The sequence below is a fragment of the Petromyzon marinus genome, unplaced genomic scaffold, assembly GCF_048934315.1.
Source record: "Petromyzon marinus isolate PM22_M1 ecotype Great Lakes invasive population unplaced genomic scaffold, UKy_Petmar_22M1.pri1.0 PM_G_Scaffold_37, whole genome shotgun sequence".
In the NCBI taxonomy this organism is placed as follows: Eukaryota; Metazoa; Chordata; class Hyperoartia; order Petromyzontiformes; family Petromyzontidae; genus Petromyzon; species Petromyzon marinus.
The window spans coordinates 55,806-70,003 of NW_027422950.1; the positions used below are offsets into that span (position 1 = coordinate 55,806).

At 45.5% G+C, this 14,198-nt stretch overlaps 2 protein-coding genes across 4 annotated transcripts; both read right to left on the reverse strand.

Moving 5' to 3' along the window:
* Positions 1-1,873: 1,873 nt before the first annotated feature.
* On the reverse strand, positions 1,874-8,345 carry LOC142915912 (uncharacterized). The gene is made up of 3 exons (XM_076061538.1): positions 8,292-8,345; positions 6,184-6,260; positions 1,874-2,657 (listed from the first exon to the last, which is right to left on the reverse strand). Exon 3 carries the CDS (start codon positions 2,645-2,647, stop codon positions 1,874-1,876), a length of 774 nt encoding a protein of 257 aa, XP_075917653.1. The 5' UTR covers positions 2,648-2,657; positions 6,184-6,260; positions 8,292-8,345.
* Positions 8,346-8,980: 635 nt separating this feature from the next.
* On the reverse strand, positions 8,981-13,875 carry LOC142915944 (uncharacterized). Of its 3 annotated transcripts, none has more exons than XM_076061572.1 (3): positions 13,668-13,875; positions 12,812-12,836; positions 8,981-11,493 (listed from the first exon to the last, which is right to left on the reverse strand). In XM_076061572.1, the coding sequence occupies exon 3, from the start codon at positions 11,477-11,479 to the stop codon at positions 10,496-10,498; it is 984 nt and encodes a 327-aa protein (XP_075917687.1). In that variant the 5' UTR covers positions 11,480-11,493; positions 12,812-12,836; positions 13,668-13,875; the 3' UTR covers positions 8,981-10,495. The 3 variants fall into 3 exon arrangements, with proteins under 3 accessions (XP_075917687.1, XP_075917686.1, XP_075917685.1); XM_076061571.1 differs by having other exon boundaries at positions 12,703-12,836; XM_076061570.1 differs by having other exon boundaries at positions 12,698-12,836.
* Positions 13,876-14,198: the final 323 nt, after the last annotated feature.

Below are 14,198 nucleotides of genomic sequence, written 5' to 3' on the forward strand. Positions count from 1 at the left end.
TTAATTATGTTAATGAACCCGGCCCATATGTCGAGGTGTGGGGGCGTGGGCGCTGAACCCTTCGTAATAAACTCGCGACGGCTTTAACGAATACATTATGTTAATGAGCCACCAGTCACTGGGCGTAGTTTTGCCCAAATAAGGATTGCCACTGTAACGACATCGGCCGCGACCCAAGCGGAGGTGACGTCACGCTCAAGAGCGTGGTGGACGGGTAAAAACCTTGGTGACATGACGTCACGATGGAGGTACACCTCCCCATGGCGTTTCACGCCGATGAGGTAATGCAGAGTGGTGACGTCACAGAGCGGGGTTGGATTTTAAGTTGTTTTAGATTCATTTTCCATTGCTCCCTCCCTTGGGTGTGTGAGCTCAGCAACAACGTGGACTGTGTGTGTGTACACTGTGTGTATACACTGTGTGTATACTGTGTGTGTACACTGTGTGTGTGTACACTGTGTGTGTACACTGTGTGTGTGTACATTGTGTGTGTGTACAGTGTGTGTACACTGTGTGTGTGTGTACACTATGTGTGTACACTGTGTGTGTGTACATTGTGTATACACTGTGTGTACAGTGTGTACACTGTGTGTGTGTGTACACTGTGTGTACACTGTGTGTGTACACTGTGTGTGCCCGCATCGAACCGAACCCCCGGCAAGGCCATCTACTTAATGACGAGAGAAAATTCACTCGAAATGTCCTTTTCAATGAAGTCTTCCAGATGTAAATTGATACGAGCTTTTAATGAAGAAATACAAATTATCTAATTCAAAACACAACACAATTCAAAGATGTTTCATTTTAAAACTTCAAAACGGAGCATGGGGTGCTTGCGTGAATGCGTCCTTCGTGTGCAAATGTTGTGACTTTCCTGGCCTGAAGGCCGTCAATGTGTTGGACGCTTATTGGTGCACAGCGTCTCAACAACAGCAGTGGGGTTTGCTTCAACCGATGGTTACGAACATCCAGACGTGAATCAGCAAGGAGCATTTCTAGTCCTAGTTAGACAAAATCTACGTCAACACGTAAGACAAAACTATCATTCGTGTTGTAGAGAATGTATCTCCTCCTATACGTGTAACTTTTAAGTGGTATGCCTTGTAACTTATTAATGATCCGAGTGTGCTACCTATTTCAAAGACAATGAGTTGCTCCAGATGCTTCGTGGAACACAAAAACACCGTTTGACCTGTATCACAAGAACAACGGGTCTCACCTGAGACTTCTGTACAGGTTACTTTCAAACACACACACACTTTGTCCTAACATCACTTATTCAATGTTTGACCCTTATAGATCAAATGTTACAAGTATGCACAAAACCAGACAAGTATACATTCTAAATTAATGACAGGCATATTAACAAAATTGGATTACTGCAGTGAAATATACTGCATCACGTTACATCGTATTAACAAGAAGCTTTTAAAAAAAATTGCACATTCTGCTTCACAGTGTATGTAAAACATACTATTGTGTCATTCAAAACGAGTAGGCCATTGCATGCTGGCGTCTGAGTGAAAATGTAGCAAATTCTAAACATTACCTACAAACTACACAACTGAGATGACGCATCAATCATCGCCCCCTACTGACAGGCTCTTGTCCACACGCAGGCCAGTGCAGAGCCACCATGTTGTGCCACACAGGGACAGCTGCTACTTGGGGATGCTCTTCGAGCGTTTGAGATGAGACACAAAACTCCGAGTTGTTGAGGCGATTAAGCAAGCACCATGTAAAAGCAATTATGATAACATAGTGAATGCTTGGGAGCTTATTGGCTCTTGCTCCTGGTTAGAGATCTACCCAACCCACGGGCCCACAAAGTGTGTGACAAAGGTGCATCTATTGCAGCGACATCGTCTCTGGCTTACACATCTACCGGGTCTCCACTTGACTTTGTATTGTCTAGGAGCAAGTCCACCCACACCTCCACTTCCACAAACTGCTGGGAGTTGCCTCGCTCTGCCTCACAGTCAGAATTCTCCTCCTGCTTCACGATGTGAAGGTCCCATTTTGGAGTTGAATCTTCATCTTCCCTCTTCAGCTTCACCTCTTCACATTTCACCTCGATACCTTTAAAAGTGTCAAAGCTGGGATTTTCCTCCGGTTCTTGTATCATGAGGGATGGGCTCATGGTGGCACTTTGACTTTCACAAGCTGATTTCAGACTCCACTCCTTGTGGATCCTCTGATGCTTCTGTGTTCTCTGGTGTACTTTAAGATGTGGTTGTTGTGCAAACGTTATCCCGCACGGAGTGCACCTGAAGGGTTTCTCTCCTGTGTGTGTTCTCTGGTGTACTACAAGAAGAGATGAACGTGCAAACGCCTTCCCACACACACTGCACTTGAAGGGTTTCTCTCCCGTGTGTGTTCTCTGGTGTATTACAAGAGCAGATGAACGTGGAAACGCCTTCTCACACAGACTGCACCTGAATGGTTTTTCTCCCGTGTGTGTTCTCTGGTGTTCTACTAGAGTAGATGAATGTGCAAACGCCATCCCACACACACTGCACTTGAAGGGTTTCTCTCCTGTGTGAGTTCTCTTGTGCCGTGTGAAATCTCCAGTACGATCCGTGCTGTATGCACACCGGTCGCATTGTTGCCTTGTCCTACCGAGCTGCGCTGAGTGCATTTGCTCCATCAGACCAATTCTGCAGAGGAAGCGTCAGAAGAAGCGTCAGCTGCAGACAGAAAAAAATAATATCCACACCATCGGCACGTCAGTATCGATGCACAGAGGAAACCATATATACAGTAACACGTGACTTACACGTCTATACTTATTCATATATTCATGATATAGTGGAAAAGTGTCCCAAATTCATCACACGGGCTGTTATGGCACACAATGAGAGGGCAAATGGTTATAAACATGCCTGGAAATCCCTCGTATCTTCAAAATGAATGTTCACCAAAAACTCCGAGCACACAATTTCAGCTGTCTGGCTTCAAAAGGAATATTTATGAGAGCTAAATTCAGCTGACATTGCAAAGGGTGTTGAAAATAATACTACTTGTGTCCGGCAGAAATGCATAAATTAATGTTCAATCGCAACTTAGAGGTGTGAAGCCAGGCATAGATGTCCTTGAATGCTGGGATAAACAGATTCGACTTCAGCTGCACGTGTGTGCTGTGTTAACTTCCTGACTCCATTCTTATAAAGAGTTGCAGAGGAAAACAAAACTAAACTCCTGTTTTGATATAACCTCCGTGCTCAATAGAGTTAATAGACTTTACTGCAAACACAAACTTGACACTGTCACACACTCAAGAGGCGAAGCCAGGATTTTCAGGTAGGGGGGGCAACCCCTCCAGCAATGAAAAATGATAGGAGTTGTTAGTAAGGAGTTGTTAGTAAGGAGTTGTTAGTACGTAAGGAGTTGTTAGTAAGGAGTTGTTAGTAAGGAGTTGTTAGTTAGTAAGGAGTTGTTAGTAAGGAGTTGTTAGTAAGTAGTTGTTAGTAAGTAATGACTTGTCCCTTGATTTTTATTCGACGCGTGTGATCGGCATTGCGCTCGCTGAAGGTGTTTGCCTTCAGGGAAGTCGTGTACTGTATACGCAACTGCGCAAAATTCTGTGAGTCACTTACAACTGCTTTGCCGTTACTTATTGCCAATTATGGACAAGGTCTGTTGCCCTCTCATAGAGTCCCTGGCACGTAATAATATGCCACACGGTGGCAGTGGGGGTCGCAAAATGCTGATTTATCTATATATATGAAAGGGAAATGTGTGGATACGTGTGTCTGTTCGAAATGTTTAGCATACTTCCCAACGTGCCACACACTTGAAATTTGGCATGTGCGTATGTTCCATACTGTACACAATGTAAAAAAATATAAAAATAGTCTTTTGTATTTTTTGGGGGGGGGAAATGACCATGAAGTGTCTGGCATCAACCCGCAACACCTCTGAGTTAAGCGCTCTGCAATGCTTAGAGCTGTTAACAGCGTGCCGGGAGATTTTAGGTGGCGCTTCGCTCCTGGCCGATGAAGCCATTGGTTTCTCGGGAGTTCAATGCATATCCTCCGTGCGGAGAACGGGTAGAACTGCTATCTTAAGTATGAAGCAGAACATTCCATCTGTTTGTTTGTGCGAAGCAGCAAAAACCTCTCCAATGCTGAGCTCTGGCGTCGGGAAAATTTGCACAGCTAACGCTGTCTGGAATTTCTAAGTGAACGTGACTATTTTCAGCTCGCCATGTCATTATTCCCTTCCCGAGTGGCCAAAATCGACCTTACGTAGAAGTGGGGTAAGGTTGAATTTCCTTGAGTGAAAACATCCGATTTAGGTAAATTGATTTGTTTCGGCTTTTTTCTTTCTTGCAAGCATCAATTTTTTCCAGGGGTTTTCAGTGAAATCAAGTTTCAAGTTTAATTTATTAGGTATAGCCCTGTGAGCCATGCGGCTCTTAAGTCGGGTGCAACCGCAACAAACAAAATTTGAACACGGAACATCTTAAAGCGACAACGCGTAACAGAAGCATTCTGGAATAAACCAGCAAATATTCCACGCAAAAAAACGTATTAAAACGCCGTGTGCAAAAATCAATGTGGTGCAAGCCAACAACAACAATCACAAGACAATTTATATTAACCATATGTTTTCGAATCTCCAAAATAAAGCTGTAAAAACAATGTAACAACAATAATCATAGGAACTGTGAATTTAAATTTAACAATAAACGATATACATAACACGCACGACAAAAAAACTGCAGCCATAGCTGGCAGCACGACACTCCCAGTGTATGATGTGTGAGTGAGTCAGCAGCAGAGTGAGTGAGTGCATGATGTGCGAGTCAGTGTATGATGAGTGAGTCAGCAGCAGCGTGAGTGAGTGTATGATGTGCGAGTCAGCGTATGAAGAGTGAGTTAGTGAATGATGTGTGAGTGAGTGTATGATGTGTGAGCGAGTCAGTGGCAGTGTGAGTGAGTGTATGATGTGTGAGTCAGCGCACGATGTGTTAGTCAGCGCATGATGAGTGAGTCAGTATATGATGTGCAAGTGAGCCAGCAAACAATGAGTGAACCTGTGTATGATGAGTGAATGGGTCAGTGGTTGTGCGAGTGTATGATGTGTGAGTAAGCGCATGATGAGCGAGTCAGTGCATGATGTGTGAGTGAGTCAGTGCATGATGTGTGAGTGAGTCAGTGTATGATGTGTGAGTGAGCCAGTGTATGATGTGTGAGTGAGTCAGTGTATGATGTGTGAGTGAGTCAGTGTATGATGTGTGAGTGAGTCAGTGCATGATGTGTGAGTGAGTCAGTGTATGATGTGTGAGTGAGTCAGTGTATGATGTGTGAGTGAGTCAGTGTATGATGTGTGAGTGAGTCAGTGTATGATGTGTGAGTGAGTCAGTGTATGATGTGTGAGAAAGTCAGTGTCGGCTCCCTCTGCTTGCGCCGTCGCCCCGCCCCCCCCCCTGACTCCGTCGCCCCCCCCCAGCTCCGTCGCCCCACCGCTGGCTCCGTCGCCCCCCCCCCCAGCTCCGTCGCCCCCCCCCTGGCTCCATCGCCCCCCCGCTGGCTCCGTCGCCCCCCCCCCCTAGCTCCGTCGGCCCCTGGGCGAAGCTGGGTAGTGAAGCTCGTTACTAATAAACCCCAATGATCCTATCAAAATTAGGGATTTCTATCGGATCGTTGGGGGGGCACGTGCCACCCCACCCCTCACTGGCTCCACCACTGTCACACACTGGCATGGTTCACAGGTGGTGGTGTGTCTAGACCCACGCCTGGCCACCTTCACCTGCTCAGTATTAATGCTTCCTCACTCCACCAAGTAGTTAATTGAGGATCAATCAACACAGCCGAGGCTGCGTGTCTCTCTCTCTCCCCGTGGTCGTGTGGATTTCCTTCCCGATCCCCCGGTCTCCCCTCTACATGTAGAGAATGAACACCGACACGCGTCTAAGAGTGAACACCACCACGCATCTAGAGTGAACACCACTAAGCGTCTAGAGTGAACACCGCCATGCGTCTAGAGTGAACACCGCCACGCGTCTAGAGTGAACACCGCCACGCGTCTAGAGTGAACACCGCCACGTGTCTAGAGTGAACACCACCACACATCTAGAGTGAACACCACTACACGTCTAGAGTGAACACCGCCAAGCGTCTAGAGTGAACACCACCACGCGTCTAGAGTGAACACCACCACGCTGTTGACAAGCCCCACCTTGTTGTTGTTATTGTTGTTGTGGGCAGGTTGCGTCTGTAAACAAGAGCGGTACAGCAGCTGAACGCGGGCGTGGCCTGGTAAAAAATGAAAAAAAACTGTGAATATTTAAAACAAAACAAAGTTACAAAGTAGCGAGCCAGGTGAAGAGAAATTATAACTTAAGCAAGATACTCTTTGGTTCTTTCGGCAAAGGCACGTAGAAAAAATAAATAAATAAATTGATAGCTTCAGTTTCATTTATTTGGTATAGCCCTGTGAGCCATTCGGCTCTTGAATCGGGTGCAACCACAACAAACAAAAAACTAAAACATGAACAAGAAAACATCTTGAAGTGACTTTGTGTGACTGTGCAAACATAAAATCCAGGGAAAAACAGCAAAATATTCAACAAAAAGCACCGTACACCAACGCTGTGTGCACATAGCATGCGACGTTTCAATTGCAACACAAGCAATCATCATCAGGTACAAATGCAAGAGAAAACAAACCTAGTGAACTTAGAAATGTAATGCAGTACAACACAGAGAGTCGGTCAACATAACAGTCAACACCCCACCAGGTTGATAACGTTCTTCCAAAGATTGCTCAATGCGAATCAATGTATAACATTTTTGACATGCGTTTTTCTGGATTTTCTTGTTGTTATTCTGTCTCTCACTGTTCAAATAAACCTACCATTAAAATTATAGACTGATAATTTCCTTGTCAGTGGGCAAACGTACAAAATCAGCAGGGGATCAAATACTTTTTTCCCTCACTGTAGGCACACAGAGAAACAACGCCTCTGTGTCGAGGGCTTAAATAGAGAGAGGGGGCAGAGAGAGAGGGGAGGGGGTGTAGAGAAATCCGCGAGTCAATGCAAGGCCGTAGCCATGGAGTCAACATTGGGGGGGACCAAATCTACCAGGGGCTCTGGGGTCCCCCCCCCCCCAGAAAAAAAATCTAAATTTGAAAACTAATTTCCTGACATTTCCTAAATATTGAAAAATTTCACCAACACATGGGATGGAATGTATTTTTATTTGATACAATAATGTATATTGTATTGTATTACATTGCTCTGTTTATTTTTTTACTTTTCTTGTTTCATAGTATGTAATGGCAGAGATTAGGGATTCATAAAGTACAACACAATCATATAAACAGAAATCTACGCATTGTTATATGAAGACAAGTCCACATTTTGTGGCCAAGGTTTAGCGAAATTGTTTTTATTAACATAGCATAGCAATTATTATTAAAAAATATATTTTTATAGCAATATATTGGGGGAGACATTTTGAGCATGTTTGATTATTGTGGGGGGATATGTCCCCCACCAATATATATTATAATTATTATAATATATTATAATTACGGCCTTGTGTCAATGAGAGATTTGGAACTTTGGTGACTGCAGGAAATAATAATAACACGAGGACACGCAGAGAGAGAGAAAGCACACTTATATTCTTGGTTCTTTCAGTAAAGTCACCACGTAGAAGGGGAAACAATAAAATAATAAAAATATAAAACAATAAAATTATCACGACGTTTCGACTGCAACACAACCAATCATCGTCAGGTGTGAAAACCACTGCAAGAAAAACCACAGCAAGAAAATTTTCTTGCTGTGGTTTTCACACCTGATGATGATTGCTCGTCTTGCAGTCGAAACGTCGTGAGAATTTTATTGTTTTATATTTTTATTATTTTATTGTTTCCCTTCTACGTGGTGGTGACTTTACCAAAAGAACAAGAATATGAATCCCTGCAGTCAAGAAAGCTTTAAATCAAAAGCACACTTAATCAAATAAACTGAGTAAAACTTGCAAATGTAATGCAATGCAACACAGAGAGTCGGTCAACACACAATAAACGCATAGCCTGGTAGATTACTTTCTTACAAAGATTGCTCAACTAAGCGAGATAATTGAAGCAAACGCAATCAGGCGAGGGCAGGAAGCAAGGCCCCGCGTGGCTAGGCCCCGCGTTGTAAAGTTCCAACCTGGACATCGATTCCCATGCTCGCTGCTACTCAACTGACATCCCTACGAGAGAGCGAGGCTCTACCTTGGTAAACAACAACAACAACCACCACCACCACAACGATGAGAATTTCTCACCTCGGATTTCAGTGCAAGCGCGCACACGGCAGCTTCCTGTTGCCTCGCGACAGCAGGAAGTAGTATGACGTCACTTCCCTCCCACGAGCGGCTCTGTAACTGAATAAATTATGTTAATGACCCCAGACCATACGTCGAGGGATGGGGGCGTTGGCGCTGAACCCGTCGCAATAAATTCGCGACGGCTTTAACGAACACATTATGTTAATGAGCCGCCAGTCACTGGGCGTAGCTTTGCCCAAATAAGGATTACCACTGGACCGACGTCACCTCCGCCTGACCCAGGCGGAGGTGACGTCACGCTCAAGAGCTCGGTGGACGGGGGAGGGGTGAATACCTTGGTGACATGACGTCACTAGCAAGTTACACCTCCCCCTTGCGTTTCACGCCGATGAGGTATGGCAGAGTGGTGACGTCACAGAGTTGGAGTTTAAGTTGATTTAGATTCATTTTCTACTGCTCCCTCCCTTGGGTGTGTGAGCTCAGCAACAACAACGTGTGTGTACACTGTGTGTCACTGTTTGTGTGTACACTGTGTGTGTACACTGTGTGTGTGTACACTGTGTGTGTATACTGTGTGTGTGTACACAGTGTGTGTCCGCATTGAACCGAACCCCCGGCAAGGCCATCTACTTAATGACGAGAGAAAATTCACACGAAATGTCCTTTGCAATGAAGTCTTCCAGATGTAAATTGATACAAGCTTTTATTGAAGAAATAAAATCATCTAACTCAAAACACAACACAATTCAAAGATGTTTCATTCTAAAACTTCAAAACGGAGCATGGGGTACTTGCGTGAATGCGTCCTTCGTGTGCAAATGTTGAATGCGTCCTTCGTGTGCAAATGTTGTGACTTTCCTGGCCTGAAGGCCGTCAACGTGTTGGACCTTTATTGGTGCACAGCGTCTCAACAACAGCAGTGGGGTTTGCTTCAACCGATGGTTACGAACATCCAGACGTGAATCAGCAAGGACCATATCTAGTCCCAGTTAGACAAAATCAACGTCAACACGTAAGACAAAACTACAATTTGTGTTGTAGAGAATGTACCTCCTCCTATACGTGTAACCTTCAAGTGGTATGCCTTGTAACTGATGAATGATCCGAGCGTGCTCCCTATTTCAAGGAAAATGAGTTGCTCCAGAGGCAAACGCTTTGTGAAACACAAAAGTACCCTTTGACCTCTATCACAAGAACAACGGGTCTCACCTGACTTCTCTGTACAGGTTACTTCCAAAACACACACACACACACTTTGTCCTAACATCACTTATTCAATGTGTGACCTCAGACAAAATGATACATGTACGCGCACAGACAAGTATTCATTCTAAATCACTGACGGGCATATTAACAACATTGAATTACTGCAGCGAAATTGACTGCATCACGTTACATCGTATTAACAAGAAGCTATTTTACAAATATGCACCGTCTGCTTAACAGTGTATGTACAACAAACTATTGTTGCGTCATTCAAAACGAGTAGGCCGTTGCATGCTGGCGTCTGGGTCAAAATGTAGCAAATTCTAAACATTACGCTACAAATAATAGATCACGGCGTTTCGAATGGCAACACAAGCAATCATCATCAGGTGGGACAAGCACAGCAGCAATAAGAAACTGCTGGAGTAGGCGCCTACTACTTCAGCAGTTTCTCTTGCTGTGGTTGTCCCACCTGATGACGATTGCTTGTGTTGTGATCTAAACGCCGTGATCTGTTATGTTTCTACCCACGTGGTGACTTTACCAAAAGAACTCAACAGTGTGGATTCCTGCAGTCACGAAAGCTTCGAATCAAGATTGCCTACAAACTACACAACTGAGATGACGCATCAATCATCGCCCCCTACTGACAGGCTCTTGTCCACATGCAGGCCGGTGCAGGGCCACCACCTTGTGCCACACAGGGGCAGCTGCTACTTGGGGATGCTCTTCGAGTGCTTCAGACGAGACACAAAACTCCGAGTTGCTGAGGCAGTTAAGCAAGCACCGTGTAAATGCAATTATAATAAAATAGTGAATGCTTGGGAGCTTATTGTCTCTCGCTCCTGGTTAAAGATCTACCCAACCCACAGGTCCACAAAGACTGGCCGCCCTTACTCTGCAGGATGAACCTAGGAAGGAGTGTCCAACTTCACATTCTTGTCATTAAAGGCCTGTCACAAAGGTTCATCTATTGGAGCGACATCGTCTCTGGCTTACACATCTACCGGGTCTCCACTTGACTTTGTATTGTCTAGGAAGTCCACCCACACCTCCACTTCCACAAACTGCTGGGAGTTGCCTCGCTCTGCCTCACAGTCAGAATTCTCCTCCTGCTTCACGATGTGAAGGTCCCATTTTGGAGTTGAATCTTCATCTTCACATTTTACCTTCACTTCTTCGCTCTTCACCATCACCTCTTCACATTTCACCTTCACCTCTTCACATTTCACCTCGATACCTTTAAAAGTGTCCAAGCTTGGATTTTCTTCCGGTTCGTGTTTAATGAGGGATGGGCTCATTGCGGCACTTGGACTTTCACAAGCTGATTTCAGACTGCACTCCTTGTGGATCTTCTGATACTTCTGTGTTCTCTGGTGTACTTGAAGATTTGATGAAACTGCAAACGCCTTCCCGCATAGAGTGCACCTGAAGGGTTTCTCTCCCGTGTGTATTCTCTGGTGTGTTTTAAGAGTAGATGAATCGGAAAATGTCTTCCCACACACACTGCACCTGAAGGGTTTCTCTCCTGTGTGTGTTCTCTGGTGTGTTTTAAGAGTAGATGACTGTGAAAATGTCTTCCCACACACACTGCACCTGAAGGGTTTCTCTCCCGTGTGTGTTCTCTGGTGTTTTACAAGATCAGATGACTGTGAAAATGTCTTCCCACACACACTGCACCTGAAGGGTTTCTCTCCCGTGTGTGTTCTCTGGTGTGTTTTAAGAGCAGATGACTGTGAAAATGTCTTCCCACACACACTGCACTTAAAGCGTTTCTCTTCTGTGTGTGTTCTCTGGTGGGTCTCAAGAACTGATGACCTTGCAAATGCCTTGTCACACACAGTGCACTTGAAGGATTTCTCTTCTCTGCAAGTTCTCTGGTGCTGTGTCAAATTTCCAGTCCGATCCATGCTGTATGCACGCTGGTCACATTGTTGACTTGTCGTACCGAGCTGCTGCGCTGACTGCCTTTGCTCCATCAGACTAGCGTCAGCTGCAGACAGAAAATAAGAATATCCACACCATCTACACGTCAGTAACAAGCCATGGAGGAATGAATATATACAGTCACACGTGACTTACGCGTCTATATTCATTCATATATTCATGACTAGCTGTACTACCCGGTTTTGCCCGGGACTTGGATCCACCACGTCCGGCCGCCTTTGTCTCCCCAGTGGCAATGTTCACACCACAAGTTACTCGTTTGAGGCTGAGTCGACCTAGGAGAGGCCCAGAAGCGGTTCAAATAATCGTCGCCGGTGGTGGCCGTGAGCGGGAATCGAACTGGGGTCACCGGGTTCGTAGCGCGGCGTAGCGCTGACCACTACACTACAATGCGTTACGCTTACACGCACACACAGACACACACACACACACAGACACACACACACAGACACACACACAGACACACAAAAGATAAAACAAAGATCCCCCATGTAGCCTTAACAGACTGTAGGGGCAAGTGCTGTTAGCGAGCACCTATGAAGGCCGGAACGGTACACGGGGGGGTGGGTGGCCAGCACCACGCCCGACCGCCTTTGTCTCCCTAGTGGCGACGTTTACACACCGCACCAGATACTCATTTGAAGCTGAGTCGACCTAGGGGAGGCCCGGGACCAGTTCAGATAATCGTCACTGGTGTTGGCCATGAGCGGGAATCGAACCCGTGTCGCCGGGTTCATAGCGCAGCGCGCTAACCGCTACACTATCGCTCCCCACAACACACAAAAAAAACACACAGACACACACACACAGACACACACAGACAGACACACACAGACACACACACAGACACACACAGACACACACACAGACACACACAAAGACACACACACAGACAACGCTAACCACTACACTACAACGCGTTACGCTTCCACGTGCGAGGGTCACGTGACAGATTTGACGTCACAGCTCTCTTGCCGTGCAAAAAATCTATACATTATTGAGCTCTCCCCCCCAAAAACACAAAAGTGTATTTGTATAATGTTTGCACGGTGTACAGTCTGGAAAGTACCCACATGGCAAATTTCCAGTTTGTTGCATGTCGGGAAGTACGCTAAACATTTTGGACAACACACACAATCACAACTTTGCATATTTTTATATATATGGAGGTAAACAGTAGGAGCCAATTTGTTAATCCATTGCCGGACGAGGATCTCCCCACACCGCCCCGGGTCGTGATTTAACCATACTTCACCACGCTCGTCCGTGTGGCGGCTTGGTGGAGGAGGGTAGCGCAGACGTGGGAGCGTAGTGACATTGTACTCTACAATGGATGTTGCCCCCACCGCTCCTATGCCACTCACCAACGTTGCACAGTCCCGCAGCCGCCTAAAACAACAACAACAAAGTCCCATCACAAGGGAGAAACACACAAATAGAAATTCACTTCGAGTACACTCACCACCACGTAGCTGTCAACCTCTATCAGTGCCCCTACCTTATTACAGATCAATTCAGACCGTATCGGCTACCAAGTGTCTTTATAAATATCAACGTTCGTCCTACGAAGTCCCATCACAATGTAGAAACACAAATAGACAATATTGTTACCAAAGCATGTTTTTTTGTCCGTATTGAAACGGCTGTACCCCGTATGGGCGTGAAAACTCAATGTCTCTGTACAAGAATACGGGGTAAACCGTACGGGTTATGACAGCTGTGATGCATCAAAAGATAACTTGACCCGTGGTTGTGTTACCTCGTTTAACCAAAGGCTTCAAACTCGCGTGGAACAGCCCGAAACCCAAAGCATGAGGACAAATACAAAGACGGGTATATCACGAGAGAAAAAAACCCCTACATATTTACCAATAACACTGCCCTTAAAAGTAAATACTGTAGTGCATAATCGGGCAATGGCCCTTTTTCATAACGCCTCTGTTACCGACGATTGTATTTAAGCCTTTCTTCTTACGACTGCTGCCTGTGTATCTTACTGTGAAAACAGTTCCACAAAGCATGTATAAATGTTTATTTTCTTTGGGACAGACTAGGCCCGAGACGCCAGGGAGGGCCTGAATGGCCTGGATTGCCTACCGAGAAGGAGACGCCTTCCCCGGCGGGGAGCAACCACAGCCTGCGGTGTCACCGCCGCAACGGGGGTCACACAACACCGGATTTTTTTTTCGTCAAAATTTTAAAACCAAAACACCCACTTACCGGTTCGCGTGAGTTCAATCCTGCTCAGAGTTTTAAGGGGCGAGAGGAATTGTTCGTGCAAGTTTAGAGTTTAGGGTGGGGGGTGGGGAGTCGTTATATTCCGAACAGTTTAGAAGCGTCCTGGGAGCCGGGCTAGAGGCGTCAGCCATTGGCACTTGGGAGCTACCACTCCCAGCCAAGGGTTGACGCTCAAACTATCAATCTTATACTTTCACTTCCATCGCATAATTTGAATCGTATTTACTCAAACAATATATGCTGAATGATCTACTGTGATAGTCACGGTCGCTCCGTCATTGTATTGCTGTTGGAGATGTATATATTTATATATTTTAAAATATATATTTCCGTGTCTGCGACCCCCCCCTATTGAAAGCGGTAAGTTGGTTCGTTCCAAATGATGACGTTCACACAACGCGATCAAAGTCCGGAACGCTCTTGCAGAATTGTACAACATTTAACTCCGACAGTTATCGCGATATGGCGACACTACGATATTACCTAATCATATCCACCATAAGCGTATCGTAC

Bases quoted from the DNA above. Each gene is read 5' to 3' on its own strand.
- LOC142915912 (XM_076061538.1), bottom strand. From the start codon at position 2,647: ATGGAGCAAATGCACTCAGCGCAGCTCGGTAGGACAAGGCAACAATGC.
- LOC142915944 (XM_076061572.1), bottom strand. From the start codon at position 11,479: ATGGAGCAAAGGCAGTCAGCGCAGCAGCTCGGTACGACAAGTCAACAA.